Raw genomic sequence first — 15,572 nt, 5'->3', positions numbered from 1 at the left:
GCAAGGAGACCCTCTTTCGCCTTTCCTGTTCGCTTTAGCCATGGAAGGCCTGAGTCGTCTGGTTGACTCCCCTGATAGTCCTCACAAATTTCTCGGTTTCTCCACCCCTCGATCCACCTTCACAATCAATCACCTGCTGTTTGCTGACGACTGCATCATTTTTGGTAGGAATACCCTAGACAACATCACCAATCTCATCACCATCCTCTCATTATTTGGGTCGGAGTCGGGTCAAATCATCAACTACAACAAATCTACTATCTTCTTCTCAAAAAACACCCACCCCAAATTTAAAAGGTTAATCACCAAATCACTCAAAGTGCATCAAGCTTCGAGCTTAGACAAGTATTTGGGCACACATCTGTTCATAGGGGCCAAGAAACAACAGACTTTTGAGCCGTTGCTGGCTCAAATTCAGAATAAACTTTCGAAATGGCAAACAAACCTCCTCTCTCAAGCAGGCCGCACAGTAGTCATCTCGTCTATTACCGCGGCGGTTCCCCGATATCAGATGCAATGCTTTGCCATTCCTAAAGGCATCAGCAAACGCATAGAGACCATTCAACGGTCATTCTGGTGGGGAAAAACAAAATCCATTCATACAATCAACTGGGCAGCAATTTGTTGTCCTCGTAAATTCGGAGGTCTGGGACTCCGAATGCCTGCTCTTGACAATGTAGCTTTTTTATGTAAACTGGGATGGCGCCTTCTCAAATCTCCTAAAGCGCCCTGGGCCCAACTCCTAAAAGCCAAATATTTCCCAAAAACGGCAAAACCAACCTCTCCAAAACTGAATCATTCTTGGGTCTGGAAATCGTTGGCAGAACCTATCGGCAAACTTTCGAAACTTATCTTTTGGGATGTAAACAAAGGCACCAAAATCAATATATGGCAGGACTTTTGGATTCCAAACCAGGAGCCGCCGCTACAAAACCAAAATAACTGCCCGTTGAACACGGTGGACCAACTGATCGACAATAATACTTGGAAGACGGATCTACTCCAGAGATACTTTGATGATGAAACTTGCAATGCAATACTTAGCATAAACCTTCACCCGACAGCGGAAGATGAAATGGTATGGACTCTCACTACTTCTGGTCAATTCACAATAAAATCAATGTACAGGTATTTGAGCAATGGCACAAGGGTACCCGAAACGATGGAATGGGCGTTCATTTGGAACATTAGAACTATACCCAGAATCAAACTCTTTCTCTGGAAATGTTGCACCAACAGTCTCCCGGTCAAAGACAAAATAGGTAATTACATAGGCAACAATTACAGCTGCGCCTTCTGCGAAGAACGGGAAACCACAACCCATGCCCTTCTTCATTGCAATTTTGCCCGGGCAATTTGGTTCCATTACAACATAAGAACGGATGGAATTGGCTCGGTGATTGAGTGGATCACGAATTGGTCTTCACTGGATGACGCTACGATGGAGAATCTTGCAAAAATCATGTGGTTTATTTGGAAAGCTAGATGCGAGAAGTGTTTCGGAAAGAAAGCAATCATGCCTATGCAGCTTATTCGGCAGATTCAATGCTATGCTACAAACCTACCAGAGCAAACGATTGCTAAAAGTAACGCAGTCAATCCCCAGTGGCTGCCACCTCCACCACCCTTTCTCAAAATAAATGTTGATGCTTCTTTCAAAACCTACACAGTCCCGGCAGGTATCGGAAACATTATCCATGATGCAAACGGCGAATTCATGATTGCTAGAGCAGAAAGCATCAGGGGACAGACAGCGGAAGAATGTGAAAGTGTAGCTATCCTGAATGCAGTCAAATGGGCGGAGGAGCTTCACCTTAACCACATCATAATTGAAAGCGACAACAACAATTTGATCATGAATATTCGGGACAGAAACAAAGCCATCAACTGGCAGTCACTACACAACATAGAACAGATCAGGGCCCGCCTAAACCATTTCGAGCAAATTCAATTTCAGTTTAGCCCGAGGAAAACGAATGGCCTGGCAGACGCTCTAGCGAAGTGGGGTAGGAAACACAGGGTCAACAGGACGTGGCGGTCTATGGACAATATGAAGTGGGATCTTAATTTGTAATTCCTTCGTTTTGGTTTCCTTTCAACAAAAAAAAAAATAAAAAATCTTTGGGCATTCATGCGTACAACTGATGTGATCCGACTGCCCCAAATGTTTGTCAAGTTGGGCCTTTAAAGGCCTCACATAGTTCCCTTTTCTATGGTATTGATACATCACACAGATACAATATAAATTAAATAAGTAAATCAACGGCCATAAATATACCAAGTAGACCTTTAAAGGCCATCCCTAGAGAGCCTTGAAATCCATCTACACACCCTTATTATTTAGGGTTATTTCCTTAATAGCCCCTAACTTTGTGATCAGCTTCCTATCTAGTCCCAAATTTTATCAAAAATTTCCAGATGGCCCCTTTTTCAGTTACCGTTAGAACACCGTTAACCAGTCATCAACTCTCTCTCCTACATCTCATCACCTCTCTCTGCCACCTCATCTTCTCGCCACCTCATCGTCTTCTCCGACGACCTTCAAACATAAAAAAAATATATCTTTTTTTTAACTCTCCTCTCACTCTTTAAAAAAAAAAATTTTTGTTCCTCTCTCTCTCTCTAAACAGATCTAGTGAACCACCTCTCTCTAGATTTGTTTAGAGAGAAAGAGAGGAAAGTTTAAAAAAACATTTTTTTTTCTTTTTTTGTATGTTTGAAGGTCGCCGGCAGAAAATTGGTCGGTCGGCGACCTTCGCCGGAGAAGACGATGAGGTGGCGAGAAGATGAGGTGACGGAGAGAGGTGATGAGATGTAGGAGAGAGAGTTGATGGCTGGTTAACGGTGTTCTAACGGTAACTGAAAAAAGGGCTCATCTGAGAATTTTTGATAAAGTTAGGGGTTAGGCAGGAAGTTTGTCACAAAGTTAGGGGCTATTAAGGAAATAACCCTATTCTTTACTAAATATTTGGATTCATCACTTCCAGCAAGATCCCACTAGTGACATCTAGGACATACAGGGTATGCACAAACAAATGGCCAAAGGTAACAATTTTGTCAAAGATAATTTCAAACCGCCCTCTGTAAGAGTTATTACCGTCCGCTTTTTCAAAAAACCAAAAAGAATTGGAGTAGAATTTATCCTTTGAGAAAATAATTTTAGAATTTAGGAGCGAAAGAGGGTCGTCCAATATTTGATTTCCGCCATATTCCTCTAAAATTTGCTTTGACCGAGGGCGCCTAAAATACTTTACTAACCCACCTTAAACCCTCTTGATATGGTAACTTTTTTTAAGCCATAAAATCAAGAGAAAATGATCCGGGACCTACCCCTCTGCCCAGAGAAAGGCTTGTCTTTTTCTCTCCATTGATTTTTGGAAAAATGAATGTTGTACAAGGGATTTGAGTGGTAAAAAGTGTGTTTAGGTTTGGGTTCTGTGAAACATGACTCTCCTTATAGCAAACTTTACTCAAGGTTAGCATGTCTAGTTATGACCCCAAGATTTGGCCTGGTGTCACGGCCTTTTTCTCACGTTAGGTCAATCCAATATAATACGCTCAAAACACCTGGGTCAATAATGCGGAATATCAAATCTTAACGTGCCGTGTGGCGTTATGAACTCCCTCCTAGTACATAACCAGCCTTCCCGAACATATTCGGAGCATCTCGACTATCAAGTCATCTTGGTCTCGATCAATATGCGGCATGACACCATCGTGTCCCAACATACAAACATAGCTCGTGTCGTCCCGTATAATTCTTCCTTGAGTCATAGACTCTCGCCCACTATAAAGGATACCAACATATGTGCAGAGCACACCAAGCCACATATGCGGATCTTGCCATCTAGTCTCAAGCATCCGACACCTATCATCTCGGCTACCATCCGGACATTAGGCATAGGAGCATCCGTCGTGCCATAAGCTACCTTAACTCCGTATGCCCAACATAACACATCAAGGTTTGGCCCCTTGAATAGCTCTATCCTCCTTATGGAATATGATAGCACATCGCATGCCTTGACGCAGTACGAGAACATGCAACCATGCATCCAAAGAAACCCGCAATAACCTATCTCCAGGTACTGCCCCGAGCAATATCCAATGACAAGGGAACCTGTGCCATATGCTTCTTCAACATACGCTAGGTCAGCTTCACGAGGTCTTGGCATATGCAGGTTGCATATGAGGAAGAGAGACCACCCCCTCATATAGTAGCAAAGTTCTTGTTTAGCCTATTTCCAGTAAACAGCAATCCTTTCAACCAAGCATACTCGCTCTTGGCTTAGACTTGAATGCACCGGGCACCTTCCGTGCATGGCTCCAAGAAGCTTCTGGCCCCAACGACCTCGTCTTTGGCCCTCCGACATATATGCTCGTGCGTGTCATCTTATCACTCGTCACACCATATACATGTCCAAGAATATGGTCGTGACACTGGGTCGGTAAGAAATAGTTGCAGAAAGGACTGTATCTGCAACTCAAAAATGGCTAAGAGCATACCGGCCCATCTTAATCACCGACTTGCTAAGAGCATCTCCAATGCAACACTTATTCTTACAAACTTTGAGTGTCACGTAGGATTTTTACAATTTTTCTTAAAAACTCTTTCCAATGCAAAACTCTAGAAACAGTGTCCTCTTAGGATATCTCTAATTGTCCAACTCTTCAATATTTGAATTTGACCCAATAAAGTGAAGTCTTTATATATTTTCGAAATAACTAATTATTTCTTACAAAATTAATCATGCCGCATAAGTAAATAAAACTAGTTTAGCATCGGAGCAAAACAAAATTGAAAATCTATATATTTGTCACATGTGAATGAAAATCTCAATTAGAACTTGACAAATAAAACGAATAATTTTCTTTTAATGTTTCACATTGGAGATGCTCTAAAGATGTGGGAATTTGTGCATAGGAAGTTTAGGAGGTTGTGGAATATCCTACTACCATCCCTAATGGTTTATCGAGAAGTTTTACCAAAATGAGATTTTCACCCAATTTTTGGTGTTATGAAAAAAAAAATGCAAACAAAAAAAATCTGATTTTTATCATTTTTAATTCTTATTTTAAAACTAAAATCAAATTATACATTACGATAACCAATTTATTGAAATACTACTAATTGAGTCCAATACACATTTTTATACTAATCCAAACACAATAAAACTATTAATTAAAATACTATTAATACATTAAGTTATTTTAGTATAAGTTCAATAAATTCGAAATATTTAATTTTCATTTTGATCATTATTTTAGTATAAATTCAAATAGAGTGTTCTCTTCAGATATCTCTATTCAACCCTCGACACGTTATCTTAGACATCCAAATATAGTGTTGCTTTAGAGAGAGTTTTCAAGCAAAAACTCAAAAAATCCTATGTGGCACTCCGAGTTTATAAGATTGAGTATTGCATTGGAGATGCTCTTAATCTTCTCCAATGGCTCCTCTAAGAGCATCTCCAATGCAACTCTCAGTCTTAAAAACTTTGAGTGCCACATATGATTCTTGGAGTTTTTAAGAAAAAACTCTCTCCAATGAAACACTCTATTTAGATCTCTAAGATGACGTGTCGAGGGTGAAATAGAGATATAGCTAAAGGACACTCTATTTAGAGCATCTCCAATGCAAAACTCAATCTTAGAAACTGGGAGTGCCACATAAGATTTTCTGAGTTTTTTTTAAAAATCATCTCCAATGCAAAACTCAACTAGGATCTCAAAGATGATGTCTAGAGTGTCCTCTCGAGATATCTCCAATTGCCCAACTCATCAATGTTTGAATTTCAACCAATAGAAATCAAGTCTTCGTATATTTCCATAATAACTAATTATTTTTTTCCAAAAATGATCATGCTACATAAGTAAACAAAACAAGTATAGAGTTTTGCATTGGAGACATACAATAATTGAGGATCTCTATTTTCGCCAACTATGAGAGAGAATCTCAATTAGAACTCGACAAATATGACGAATAGAGATTTTTTTGAGTTTTGCATTGAGATGCTCTTACGGAGTGTCCTCTTGAGATATCTGTGATAATCCAACTCATCAATAATTGATTTTCAACCAATAAAATTCGAGTCTTCTATATTTTCTAAATAACTAATTATTTATTTATAAAAATAACTATACCACGTAAGTAAATAAGATAAGTTTAGAGTTTTGTATTGGCAATAAAAAAAATTGAGGATCTTTATTTTCACCACTTACGAATGAGAATTTCAATTGGAATTTGACACACGAGACAAAAATAAATATTTTTTTTGAATTTTGCATTGGAGATGCTCTAAATCTCTATATGGTGCAAGATTTGGAGATTGAGCTTTCCAACCGTAATCCAAGTATCCATAAATCAATTGAGGTTTAACTCGACTAAAGGCATAGTTTGCTTAGGAGCAATAGTTAAGGCTCTTTACCACATTCATTAAAATTAAAAATTATCTTTAAAAAAGATCAAAGTTAAACCAACTTTCTTCAAAAATATTACTACAAGGACATAAAGGAATTGGTTTGTCAACGTTTCCCCAAAGTTCTATAATCTCTATTACTCTTTTCTTCCCATTTCTTCTTTAACCAAGATGGGGAAGTAACGACAAAGTCAAACTCCATGTATAAAAAGAATACCTAATTTTTAACTCTTGATAAAAAAATGGTGGATTGAGGATCTCGTGACTTTACTTTTCCACATTTTCTTCTTTCTCTCTCTCTCTACTTTCTCTCTCCATAAAACACATTTCCCAAAAGCACTGACCTCTCTTCCCTAAAATCAAATCAATCCAAAGAAGTTTGCATAGAAAAGGACTACTCAAAGAGACTCTTCTTATTGAGAAACAAACCCCACCCACCACTACCTCTATCCACCATGCACCATGATTATACCACCCCAAACATGAATCTATTATAAAAGTTCATTTTGTAAAGGCAATTACCTTTGCACCAAATTAGGTCTCTATATCTCTGACTCATCTTCCTCCATACTTCATATCTAGAGAGAGAAACTAGAACACTACTAATGGGAGATCCACTTCTCATATATTAAATCTATATAGAGAAACTAGACTACTACTAGAGAGAAAAGATGGTAAACCATTAAACTAGTAGTAATCAAAGATTATGAAATGAAAATTTGAACAAAACCCAAATACAAAAATTAGAACTAAGAACTAAACTACTCTATGGGTAGTTTGAATAGGTTTCCAAGCAGAAGCTGTGAACAAAGAAAGATCTTTCCATCCAAGTTTAAGAGCTCCATTTTCTTCAATCAAACTATAACCATCACAAGGAAACATACCAAGTAATAATGAAGCTTGTGTTGCTGCATTACCAGTTAATGGCATTCCTCTAAACCCTGATTGATTTAGTTTCTCTCTCCAGTTTTGAAATTTCACTTCACCAGTTCTTGATGGTCCTCCAATTGCTAACAAATTCTTTATCTCTCTAGCCAATAATTGTTGTTCTACTACATGTCTTTCTTCACTCTCTTCACCATAACTTGCACCTAATGAGTCAAATAGAGCTGAATAGTAGTGAATTGCTTCAACAAATTTACCCAAGAAGGTTTCGGCGTGGCTTAGATCTTGTTCTACCATTGTTACCACCTTTGGTGCTATCCTGCAAATTTTTCACCACATATAAAGAAGATTAACAAGAAAGAACTAAAACCCATACTTCATTAGTCATCCACAAAATTAAGCAAATCTTAGAAGATTAGTATCTGTGAAGAAAATTAATGGGTATATTGCTTCAAAACCATGAAAGTAAGGCAAAGGTGGAGCAAGATACATCCAATAAAAACTAGGCTGTCGTCTTTTTGTTCTCGTTCGTTCGTCTAAATCTAAATTATTTAAACCAGATAGACCAAAATCAACCCAAATTAGTCGCTCAAACGAGCAAGACATCAAGAGTTAGAAAGAAAAAAAACGCCTGAAATCTAACTCGAGGTAATTCAAACCTCAACTCACGTTACAAACAAAACCTAATGAACGCTCCAAATTTGAAATTTGATCCATCAAACTAAAAGATAAATTAAAGAAGATGAAACTGACAGGTTTAAGCTAATAGCAATAGATCGTCGCGTAGTATAGCTACATGTAATAGTGTTCTACCACATCTAGTGAAAATCTATGGAACATTAAGTCGAACTCTAATTGAGTGGTAATATATACGTCTCATCAGTTTGAGAGACCAAAGTTTCAATTTTATTGTTGTGAAAGGAAAACAAACAAAGTTGTTTACAATGGTTGTTTAGGATCTTACTTACCCAACCTAAAGTAATGAAGAAGATTGTTCCTAATCATAATTACCCATTAGTGACACAAAAACAAATAAACAACAAGCAAGCATGAGAACAAATGGAATCAATAAAACAAAACTTATCAATCAAAGAAAAATTAATTATCTTAGATTAATTAAGACTAAAAGATTTAGTAAGAATCTATACCTTTGAAGAAGCCAAAGTGTATTAGAATCAGATCCTGTAACATCATAGAGAGAATGATGCAACCAATGAACAGCAACAGCTTCTCTCTTACTAATATTCAATCTTTCTGGATCTAAATTTCCCACCTTTTCTGCTACAGGAAAGAATTCAAATGGAAGCCCTAATGTTTCTGCAAAATCACTTAATCTTTTACCAGTAGCTTCAAGTGCTTCAATGGAGGTACCCAAACCAGTAAGTCTAACAAAAGGTGGTCCACCAGGTCTAGAAGCTAAAATATGAAACAACCCAGGCCATTGAAGACCTTGCATGATATCAAGATCAATAATATGAACTCTTTCTTCACGTTCAAAAGCTTCTTGAATAGCTTGATTTGCTGTAAAATGAGAGAACTTGACAAAAGGGCTAATTCCATTAAAGACTTGAAATGCTGAAGAGATTTTCTGATTATGGTTGTGGTTATTAGAGAGTGGGGCATACATTCCTAATCTTGAGTTTACTAGACGGGCAGTCATGGCTTCTGAGAAGTAAGCTGCCACTCTTTGAGCTGATGTTCCAAATGGTGTTGAAAGTTCTGAAATTTCAAGTAACAATGATTTAGCTTCATCAATGTTATCAAGAGATACAGCTTCTGCACATTGAAGAAGAAGTGTTAATAGGTGAAGACCTTCTTCATCTCTTTTTTGTTGCCTAATTTCTTCTTTTCTATCTCTGGGTATTATCTGTGTTGATGGTGGTGTTGGTGGTTGTGTTAATGGTGGTGTTGGTGATGATGATGGTGGTGAGTTTTGTTGTTGTTGTTGTTGTTGTTGTTGGGGTGGAGAGATTTGTTGCTGGTTTTGCTGTTGCTGTTGAGGGTGGTGGTGGGTTTGGTGTTGCTGATGAAGATTATGGTGGTGGCGCTGGTGGTGGTGATGGGGTGGTTTAGGTGGCACAGACTGATTAAGGGTAAGAACAGGTTGAACAGAAGAGATTAAATTATGATGTGGGTTTAGATGAATTTGTTGATTTAAATCATGGGTTGATGTTGGATTTGGTAAAGACCATTGATGATTGACAGGAAGTTGTGATAATGAATGATCTGAAAGAGGAAAAGAGTTCATTGATGAAATCTGATGATGAAGTTGTTGTTGTTGTTGTTGTTGTTGTTGTTGTTGATTTTGTCTCTGATGAAAACCCATAACTTCTTTCCCTCTATTATTATTTGTATTATTATCTAAAACAGGTTCCATTAAAGACCTTAATCTATACTCAAGAAGAGAAGCAAGATTAGGATTACAAGGATGAATAATTTCTCTAACATTTTGAACAAGTTGAGGGATTGAAACATTTGTTGAACCTTGGATTAAATCTTTAATGATTCCATCAATCCAAGCTGTTGTTGCTGAATTATCATCCATTTGAGAAGAAGAAGAATTTGTAACCACAGATTGAATCGTTCCTGAACCGATTCGATTATCTTCAGATGGAAATAATGGCAACCCAGAGAAATTACAGACAGCTGGAAGAGAAGGAGCAACATTTGATGATGATGATGAAGAAGATTGAAGATAAGTGAAGTTGGAAGGGAAGACGGAAGCAACTGACGTAAGGGGATTAGTTTGAGAAGGTAAGATAGTGGAGTGGGTAGAGATATTGATGGGATTTGAATTAGGGCTAGAGTTATTAGGGTTAGGGTTTATAATACTGGCATTGGCATTGACATTGACATTGTTCTGTGAAGATGAAACAATATTAGAAAACCCCATTGAAGAAGATTGAGTTATTCCAGTAAAGGAATTGACAATGGGTCGACGAAGAAGTCTATTTTGATCTTCATTATTAGTGCCAGTGGGTAGCTCCATTTCTGAAGCTGTTCTTTTTCTCACCATTTTAGGGTCTGAAAGAAGATGATATTGCTCCTGCTGCTGCTGATTCTGCTGCGTTAATGGCTGTGGTTGTGATGTTGATGAAAAGTTTCTGTCTGGGTTGTTGTTAGAATTGTTCAATCTAGTGTTGTTATTGCCATTATTGGTGAGTAAAACACAAGCGGCCATTAATGAAGGAGGAAGAAGAAGAAGAAGGTGAGATTGGGTTTAGGTTAAGGTTTGAGGGTTTTGTATTTGATAGTCTAGTATTTGTTGGTAGTGAAGAAGATGAATCTAGTAATGAAGAATTTGTACATGAAGAAGATAAGAAAGGGTTGATTCTGTTAAGTAACGTCAAGAAGTAAAATATATTTTGGTTCTTGAATCGATGACATCCAAGCAGAAAACTGTAAGAAGATTGAGACATAAGAAGTCTTGGGTCTAGGTTTTTTAGTTGTTGTTTATTTCTCTCTCTATCTCTAGACTCTAGAAATCTAAATCAACAAACACGATCTCCCACATGTTTTTGATCCGATTTTTATATTTTACTAGACAACTTTTTGAAACAGAGTAAAAAAATGGGAGTATCTCAAATCAAGAAGAAGAGAGAACACCAAGTAAAAAAAAAGAAATAGTAAAAAATGTGATAAAATAAGAAGATAAGAGAGAGAAGATGAAGATAAGAGGAGGGGAGGAAGATGAAGGGTTTGAAATGTGAACGTAGAGGGGGGAATTGAAAGAGGGAAAGGGTTTTTATGTGGAGGTGTTTGTTTATTGGGGTTTGCAGTAGAGAGAGAAAGAGAAATGTTTAGAGAGAGAGAGAAGGAGGATATAATTGGGTCTGTTCGTCGTATGGTGTTTGACGTGTTTGTTAAGGGAAGAGATGTGAATTGGAATCAAAACACAGTTGTAATCACAAGAAGACTCAACACTTGGTAGGGGTGGATAGGGCTAACATAAAGCCCCAAAACTCTAAAGATCGTTCCAGATTCGATTCCCAGAAGAGGTAGAATCTATAGTTATTAAACTTGAATTAGAGAAATAAATAAAAAATTTAAATTGTAAGAGCAAATCTAATTCCAGTCGGGTTGTCCAGCATAGGTCGGTTGGGGCGGAACCTCAACCGACCACTTCAGTCGCTCTTAACATTAGGGGCGACTGAAGTGTCCCCAACATGACCGTTGGGGACTCCCAACGGTCATTTTGGGCTTCATCTTGACCGTTGGATCAAATCCAACTGTCTGAATTTTTTCTTTATAATTATATTATAAAAAAATTTAATCTTTTTTATCTAAATGATGATTACTTTAGAGTTAAAAGAAATATACTAATTAGTTTTAACTTTTCTTTTTTAATTCTAACAAGAACTATTATTTCGAAAATTGTTCCGCAACTTTGGAAAAAAAAATATTATTTCGAAAATAGTCTAAACACGTGTTCTGCGCATACACAAAATCACATACGTCTGTCGCACATCCACAAAAAATCCGCAAACGCGTTTCCCACATGCACAAATTTTCGGCCTTAAAAGAGGTTGTGGTTGAAGCTGAACTTTTTAGGCTGAGCTGAGACTGAAATTTTTGGGTGAAAAAGTGATTTTTTCGGCTTGCCAGGATGGGGTTGGAGATGCTCTAAGCTCTTTGTTATGTTGTTGGATTTTAGACCCCTTCCGTTGGTAGAGAGGGTATAACCCGTGCCCGCCGGACACGCACAGTTCTATCAAATGCACCACGTGAGGTGATCTATTCGCGCCCCACATTGCAGCAATAGGCGCCCCCTCAAAGACTACAGTTTTAAGGGATCCATATGTAAATGGGGCAGCTACAACAATAATATGGGTGCCTTTAAGACTTCCCAAAGATAAACGGGATCTTTGAAAAGATGTTCTTTCTTATAATCTCAACTCTTGATTGATTTTTAATCAAATCTGAACCGTCAAACTTTGATAGAGTAAATCTTAATCATTAGAGACAGACATGGGAGAGCAAATCTTAGTCATTGGGAGGAGGGGGAAAGATACCCTCCTCCCTTATTATATAGATTTAACTTCGACGGTTATGTCAGCCCAAAATCCCGACTAAACTACAACTGGAATATGTGGCGATGGTTGAACTTGTTTTGTAACAGCCCAAAATACTTTGTATGAGAAGATTATGTATACATACAATTGTCATTATCTTACAAATATTACAAACTTTTCGTTAGGGCAGACACAACAAGCCAGTCACACTATTTGATTTCAAAAAAGTTTTTGGGAACTCAGAACTTGGTTAAATTGCGAGGTTTCTGGAGCATTCTCTTGATTGATTTATCCATCATCCAAGTATGAATTTTTTTTACATACACTGTGTTTTGCTAGTTTCATCTTATAATCACATGTGCAAAGGTGCTTTGGATTTCTTTCTTTGTTTTTGCGAGTAATATTGGTGAAGTCAAATACAATTGAAATGAAAAAGAAAATCGTAAATATCATTATAAACTTATAATAATTATTTATGTAAATTATGTCTTTGTGGAATCAGTCAAGACTGCTACGCTGAACCCATTATGCTATTCACGATCGGGGAGACGAAACCTGCAAGAAATTCGAAATCTTTTTCAACGCTCAAGACAGTCAGATTTTCTTTGCAGTTAAAATATTGAGTATTGAGTGAACCCGCATGAAATTGTCATGTTGTATCTTGTTGAAGGCGAAGCTTTATCTTTTATAGGTTTCTTTGATTGACTATTGATACGCGGTGTTAATGAGGCAGCTGAGATCCAACGTGTTAGATTAAACTTCTATTTCCTAATTGTGAGATATTAAGAATCATCTTTGGGAGTACCCCGTGTATTTGATTAATAGAAGTCACCTTGTTCAAGGATATTTGATAGATCGTGTTTCCGATCTTGTAGATTGTTCAAGAGAATTTTACTCTTTGCGAGACTTTTGAAACCCAAGTTTAATGAATATTTAAGATCCTCACCGATCAGTATCTTTGATAAGATTTTGGATTAAGTCGGTAAAGCATCAGACCCGCTTCAACCCCCCCCCCCCCCCCCCCCCCCCATAAATCTGGATTTAGGTGTCGATGTCATTTACGCGAATCCACTAGTCTTTTCTCAAATACTAGGGCAGACCTGGTTGTATTTGATTCAATACAGGCTTAGGTGCCATAGACAATCGTATCGACCCCTCTAATTTTGGGCTTGAGTTGCAAACTTCTTTCAGATTCAAGTATTCAACCTCCGTTTTGACTTGATACTGGTTGATCCGTTGGCATTTTGGTCTTTTCTTGACCTATTGATCGTAGTCAACGGATGACCATTTTGGGATCATCAATAAATTATATATATTTACCTGATTTTTGATTTTTTGTTAAATTTGTATTTGACAAACTTCTCTATTTTTTTTTTTTTTTTGTTGAGGAGAACTTCTCTACTTGAGTTTTGCTTTCATTGTCTAGCTTTTATGACTGAAGTGATCTCGTATATTTTACCTATAAACAAATCTATTACAAAAATAGTGGTTGGAGACATGTAAGTAAGTCGGATTACATCAAGATACGAACTCTAATGAAATAAAATAGTTAGTTTTGATATCCCTGAGATAAAAGAAAATATATCATCTGTTGTATAATTAGTTGTATCAAATTACTCAACCTAATAAAGAACGTTTTCTTGTAAGGAAATTTTTTTGAGTTAATTCCGTTTTAATAAGAGTTTGGCAGTCCGACTAGGCCCCCAAGTGAAAAAAAAAAGGGTTAATTCTATTTTGGCCCCCTAAAGATGACCAACTCGCCAAAATAGCCCCCTAATGATGAACAACTTCCAATATAGCCGTCTAAATCACTTTTCCGTCTACTTTACCGTCCAATATTGGTTTCTATTTTTGTCATTACCAATTCTACCCTGCTGACATTGATTGTCCAATATTTATGTCCCCAAGAACATTAAATTTCATTACTAAATTTTTTCTTTCACTTAACAATAACTTTTTTAAAATTTTCAATTAGTTATTCTTCTCTCTCTCTCGACACATCTCTATATCTATATCTTCATCTCTATCATCATCACCTTCAACATTTTTCTTTTTTGATTTTTTTCAAAATCACTTTTTTTAAAAAAAAATTAGTCTCTCATGAATCACCACTCTTGCAGGTTTAAGATTGATCAGATGTTAAATAAAAAGTAAAGATATGTTGTTTTGGTAGATTATCAGGATACATTCATTTATATTTTGTGTGATGAAGAATTTCCTAGTTCAAAATGCAGTGTATTGGAGTTAATAAATCATCATCTCTAACAAGTTCCCTAGTTTCATCAAGGTCATATCTATTTGGATCAGATCCATCATCTTTTTCTTTGACTTGAACATGAATCAAGCTACTAAACTCTTTTCAAAATCAACCACTCCATTAATATCAACAAACATGAGTAAATGAGTATTCCAAAAACACTTAATCTAAAGAGAGAAAGTATGGAAAATCAAAAAAAGTCATAGCAATCATACTTAATAACAAAGATGAAAACATATCCAGACAAAGTGGTTAGTAAATATTAATCGACTTAGAACACACTAAATATTAAAGAATGGTGGTGGTGGTGGTGGTGACAATGAAGAAGATAAAAGGAGATGTTAAAGATGATGATGGTGATGAAGGGGGAAGTAAGAAGATGTTAAGATAATGGAGGATGTGATAAAATTAATTAGAGAGAAAAAAAATTAATTGTTGAGAGAAAATAAGAGTTTATTAATGAAGGATATAACATGGTGATTAATGATCTTGAGACTATAAATATGGAGAATAATGTCAGAAGGGTAAAATTGGTAACAGATAAGAAAAAAATTTAATGTCTGACAATAATTAGATGGAAAAGTAATTTAGGGGGCTAGTTTGGAAGTTGGTCATCTTTAGGGGGCCATTTTGGCGAGTTGGTCATCTTTTTAGGGGGCCAAAATGGAATTAGCAAAAAAAATTCAACTTCTCCTAGAAGTACCTTTAGGGGCCAAATGAAATCAATTCTCAAAAACTTTAGCTACATTAAAACCACCTCACCTGTCCCTCTTTCTTTTATTTTCTCACATTTCTCTTCCACTTCATCTCTCTTGTCACCTCATCATCGTCTCTGATGAAGGTCACCGGTCAGCCAAACTTCCTAACGACCTTTAAATTGAAAAACTCATTTTTTTTCTCTCTCACGTTCTTCTTCTTCTTCCGTGTATCTTCTTTCTTTTCTCTCTCTTTATATCTCCGATCTAGTTTCCAGACGAAACCAAATCTGATTTTGTTTGGAAA

General features: G+C 36.8%; 2 protein-coding genes across 2 annotated transcripts; one reads left to right on the top strand and one right to left on the bottom strand.

Annotated features, from left to right (window-relative positions):
- Window positions 1-1,441: 1,441 nt before the first annotated feature.
- LOC147568725 (uncharacterized) lies at window positions 1,442-2,074 on the top strand. Its single transcript, XM_086660833.1, has one exon. The coding sequence runs from the start codon at window positions 1,442-1,444 to the stop codon at window positions 2,072-2,074; it is 633 nt and encodes a 210-aa protein (XP_086516959.1).
- A 5,014-nt stretch (window positions 2,075-7,088) lies between these two features.
- On the bottom strand, window positions 7,089-11,323 carry LOC147568724 (protein SCARECROW-like). The gene is made up of 2 exons (XM_086655122.1): window positions 8,450-11,323; window positions 7,089-7,620 (listed from the first exon to the last, which is right to left on the bottom strand). The coding sequence occupies exons 1-2, from the start codon at window positions 10,480-10,482 to the stop codon at window positions 7,173-7,175; spliced, it is 2,481 nt and encodes an 826-aa protein (XP_086511248.1). The 5' UTR covers window positions 10,483-11,323; the 3' UTR covers window positions 7,089-7,172.
- Window positions 11,324-15,572: the final 4,249 nt, after the last annotated feature.

This window comes from Eschscholzia californica, unplaced genomic scaffold, assembly GCF_041429995.1.
Source record: "Eschscholzia californica isolate CP2 unplaced genomic scaffold, dmEscCali1.0.p SCAF_1, whole genome shotgun sequence".
In the NCBI taxonomy this organism is placed as follows: Eukaryota; Viridiplantae; Streptophyta; class Magnoliopsida; order Ranunculales; family Papaveraceae; genus Eschscholzia; species Eschscholzia californica.
The sequence above is the reverse complement of the archived record's forward strand: the minus strand, read 5'-3'. Positions and strand labels throughout refer to the sequence as shown.

Bases quoted from the DNA above. Each gene is read 5' to 3' on its own strand.
- LOC147568725 (XM_086660833.1), top strand. From the start codon at position 1,442: ATGGAGAATCTTGCAAAAATCATGTGGTTTATTTGGAAAGCTAGATGC.
- LOC147568724 (XM_086655122.1), bottom strand. From the start codon at position 10,482: ATGGCCGCTTGTGTTTTACTCACCAATAATGGCAATAACAACACTAGA. The intron at 7,621-8,449 runs GTATAGATTCTT...AAAAATTTGCAG, and splicing joins ACACTTTGGCTTCTTCAAAG to GATAGCACCAAAGGTGGTAA.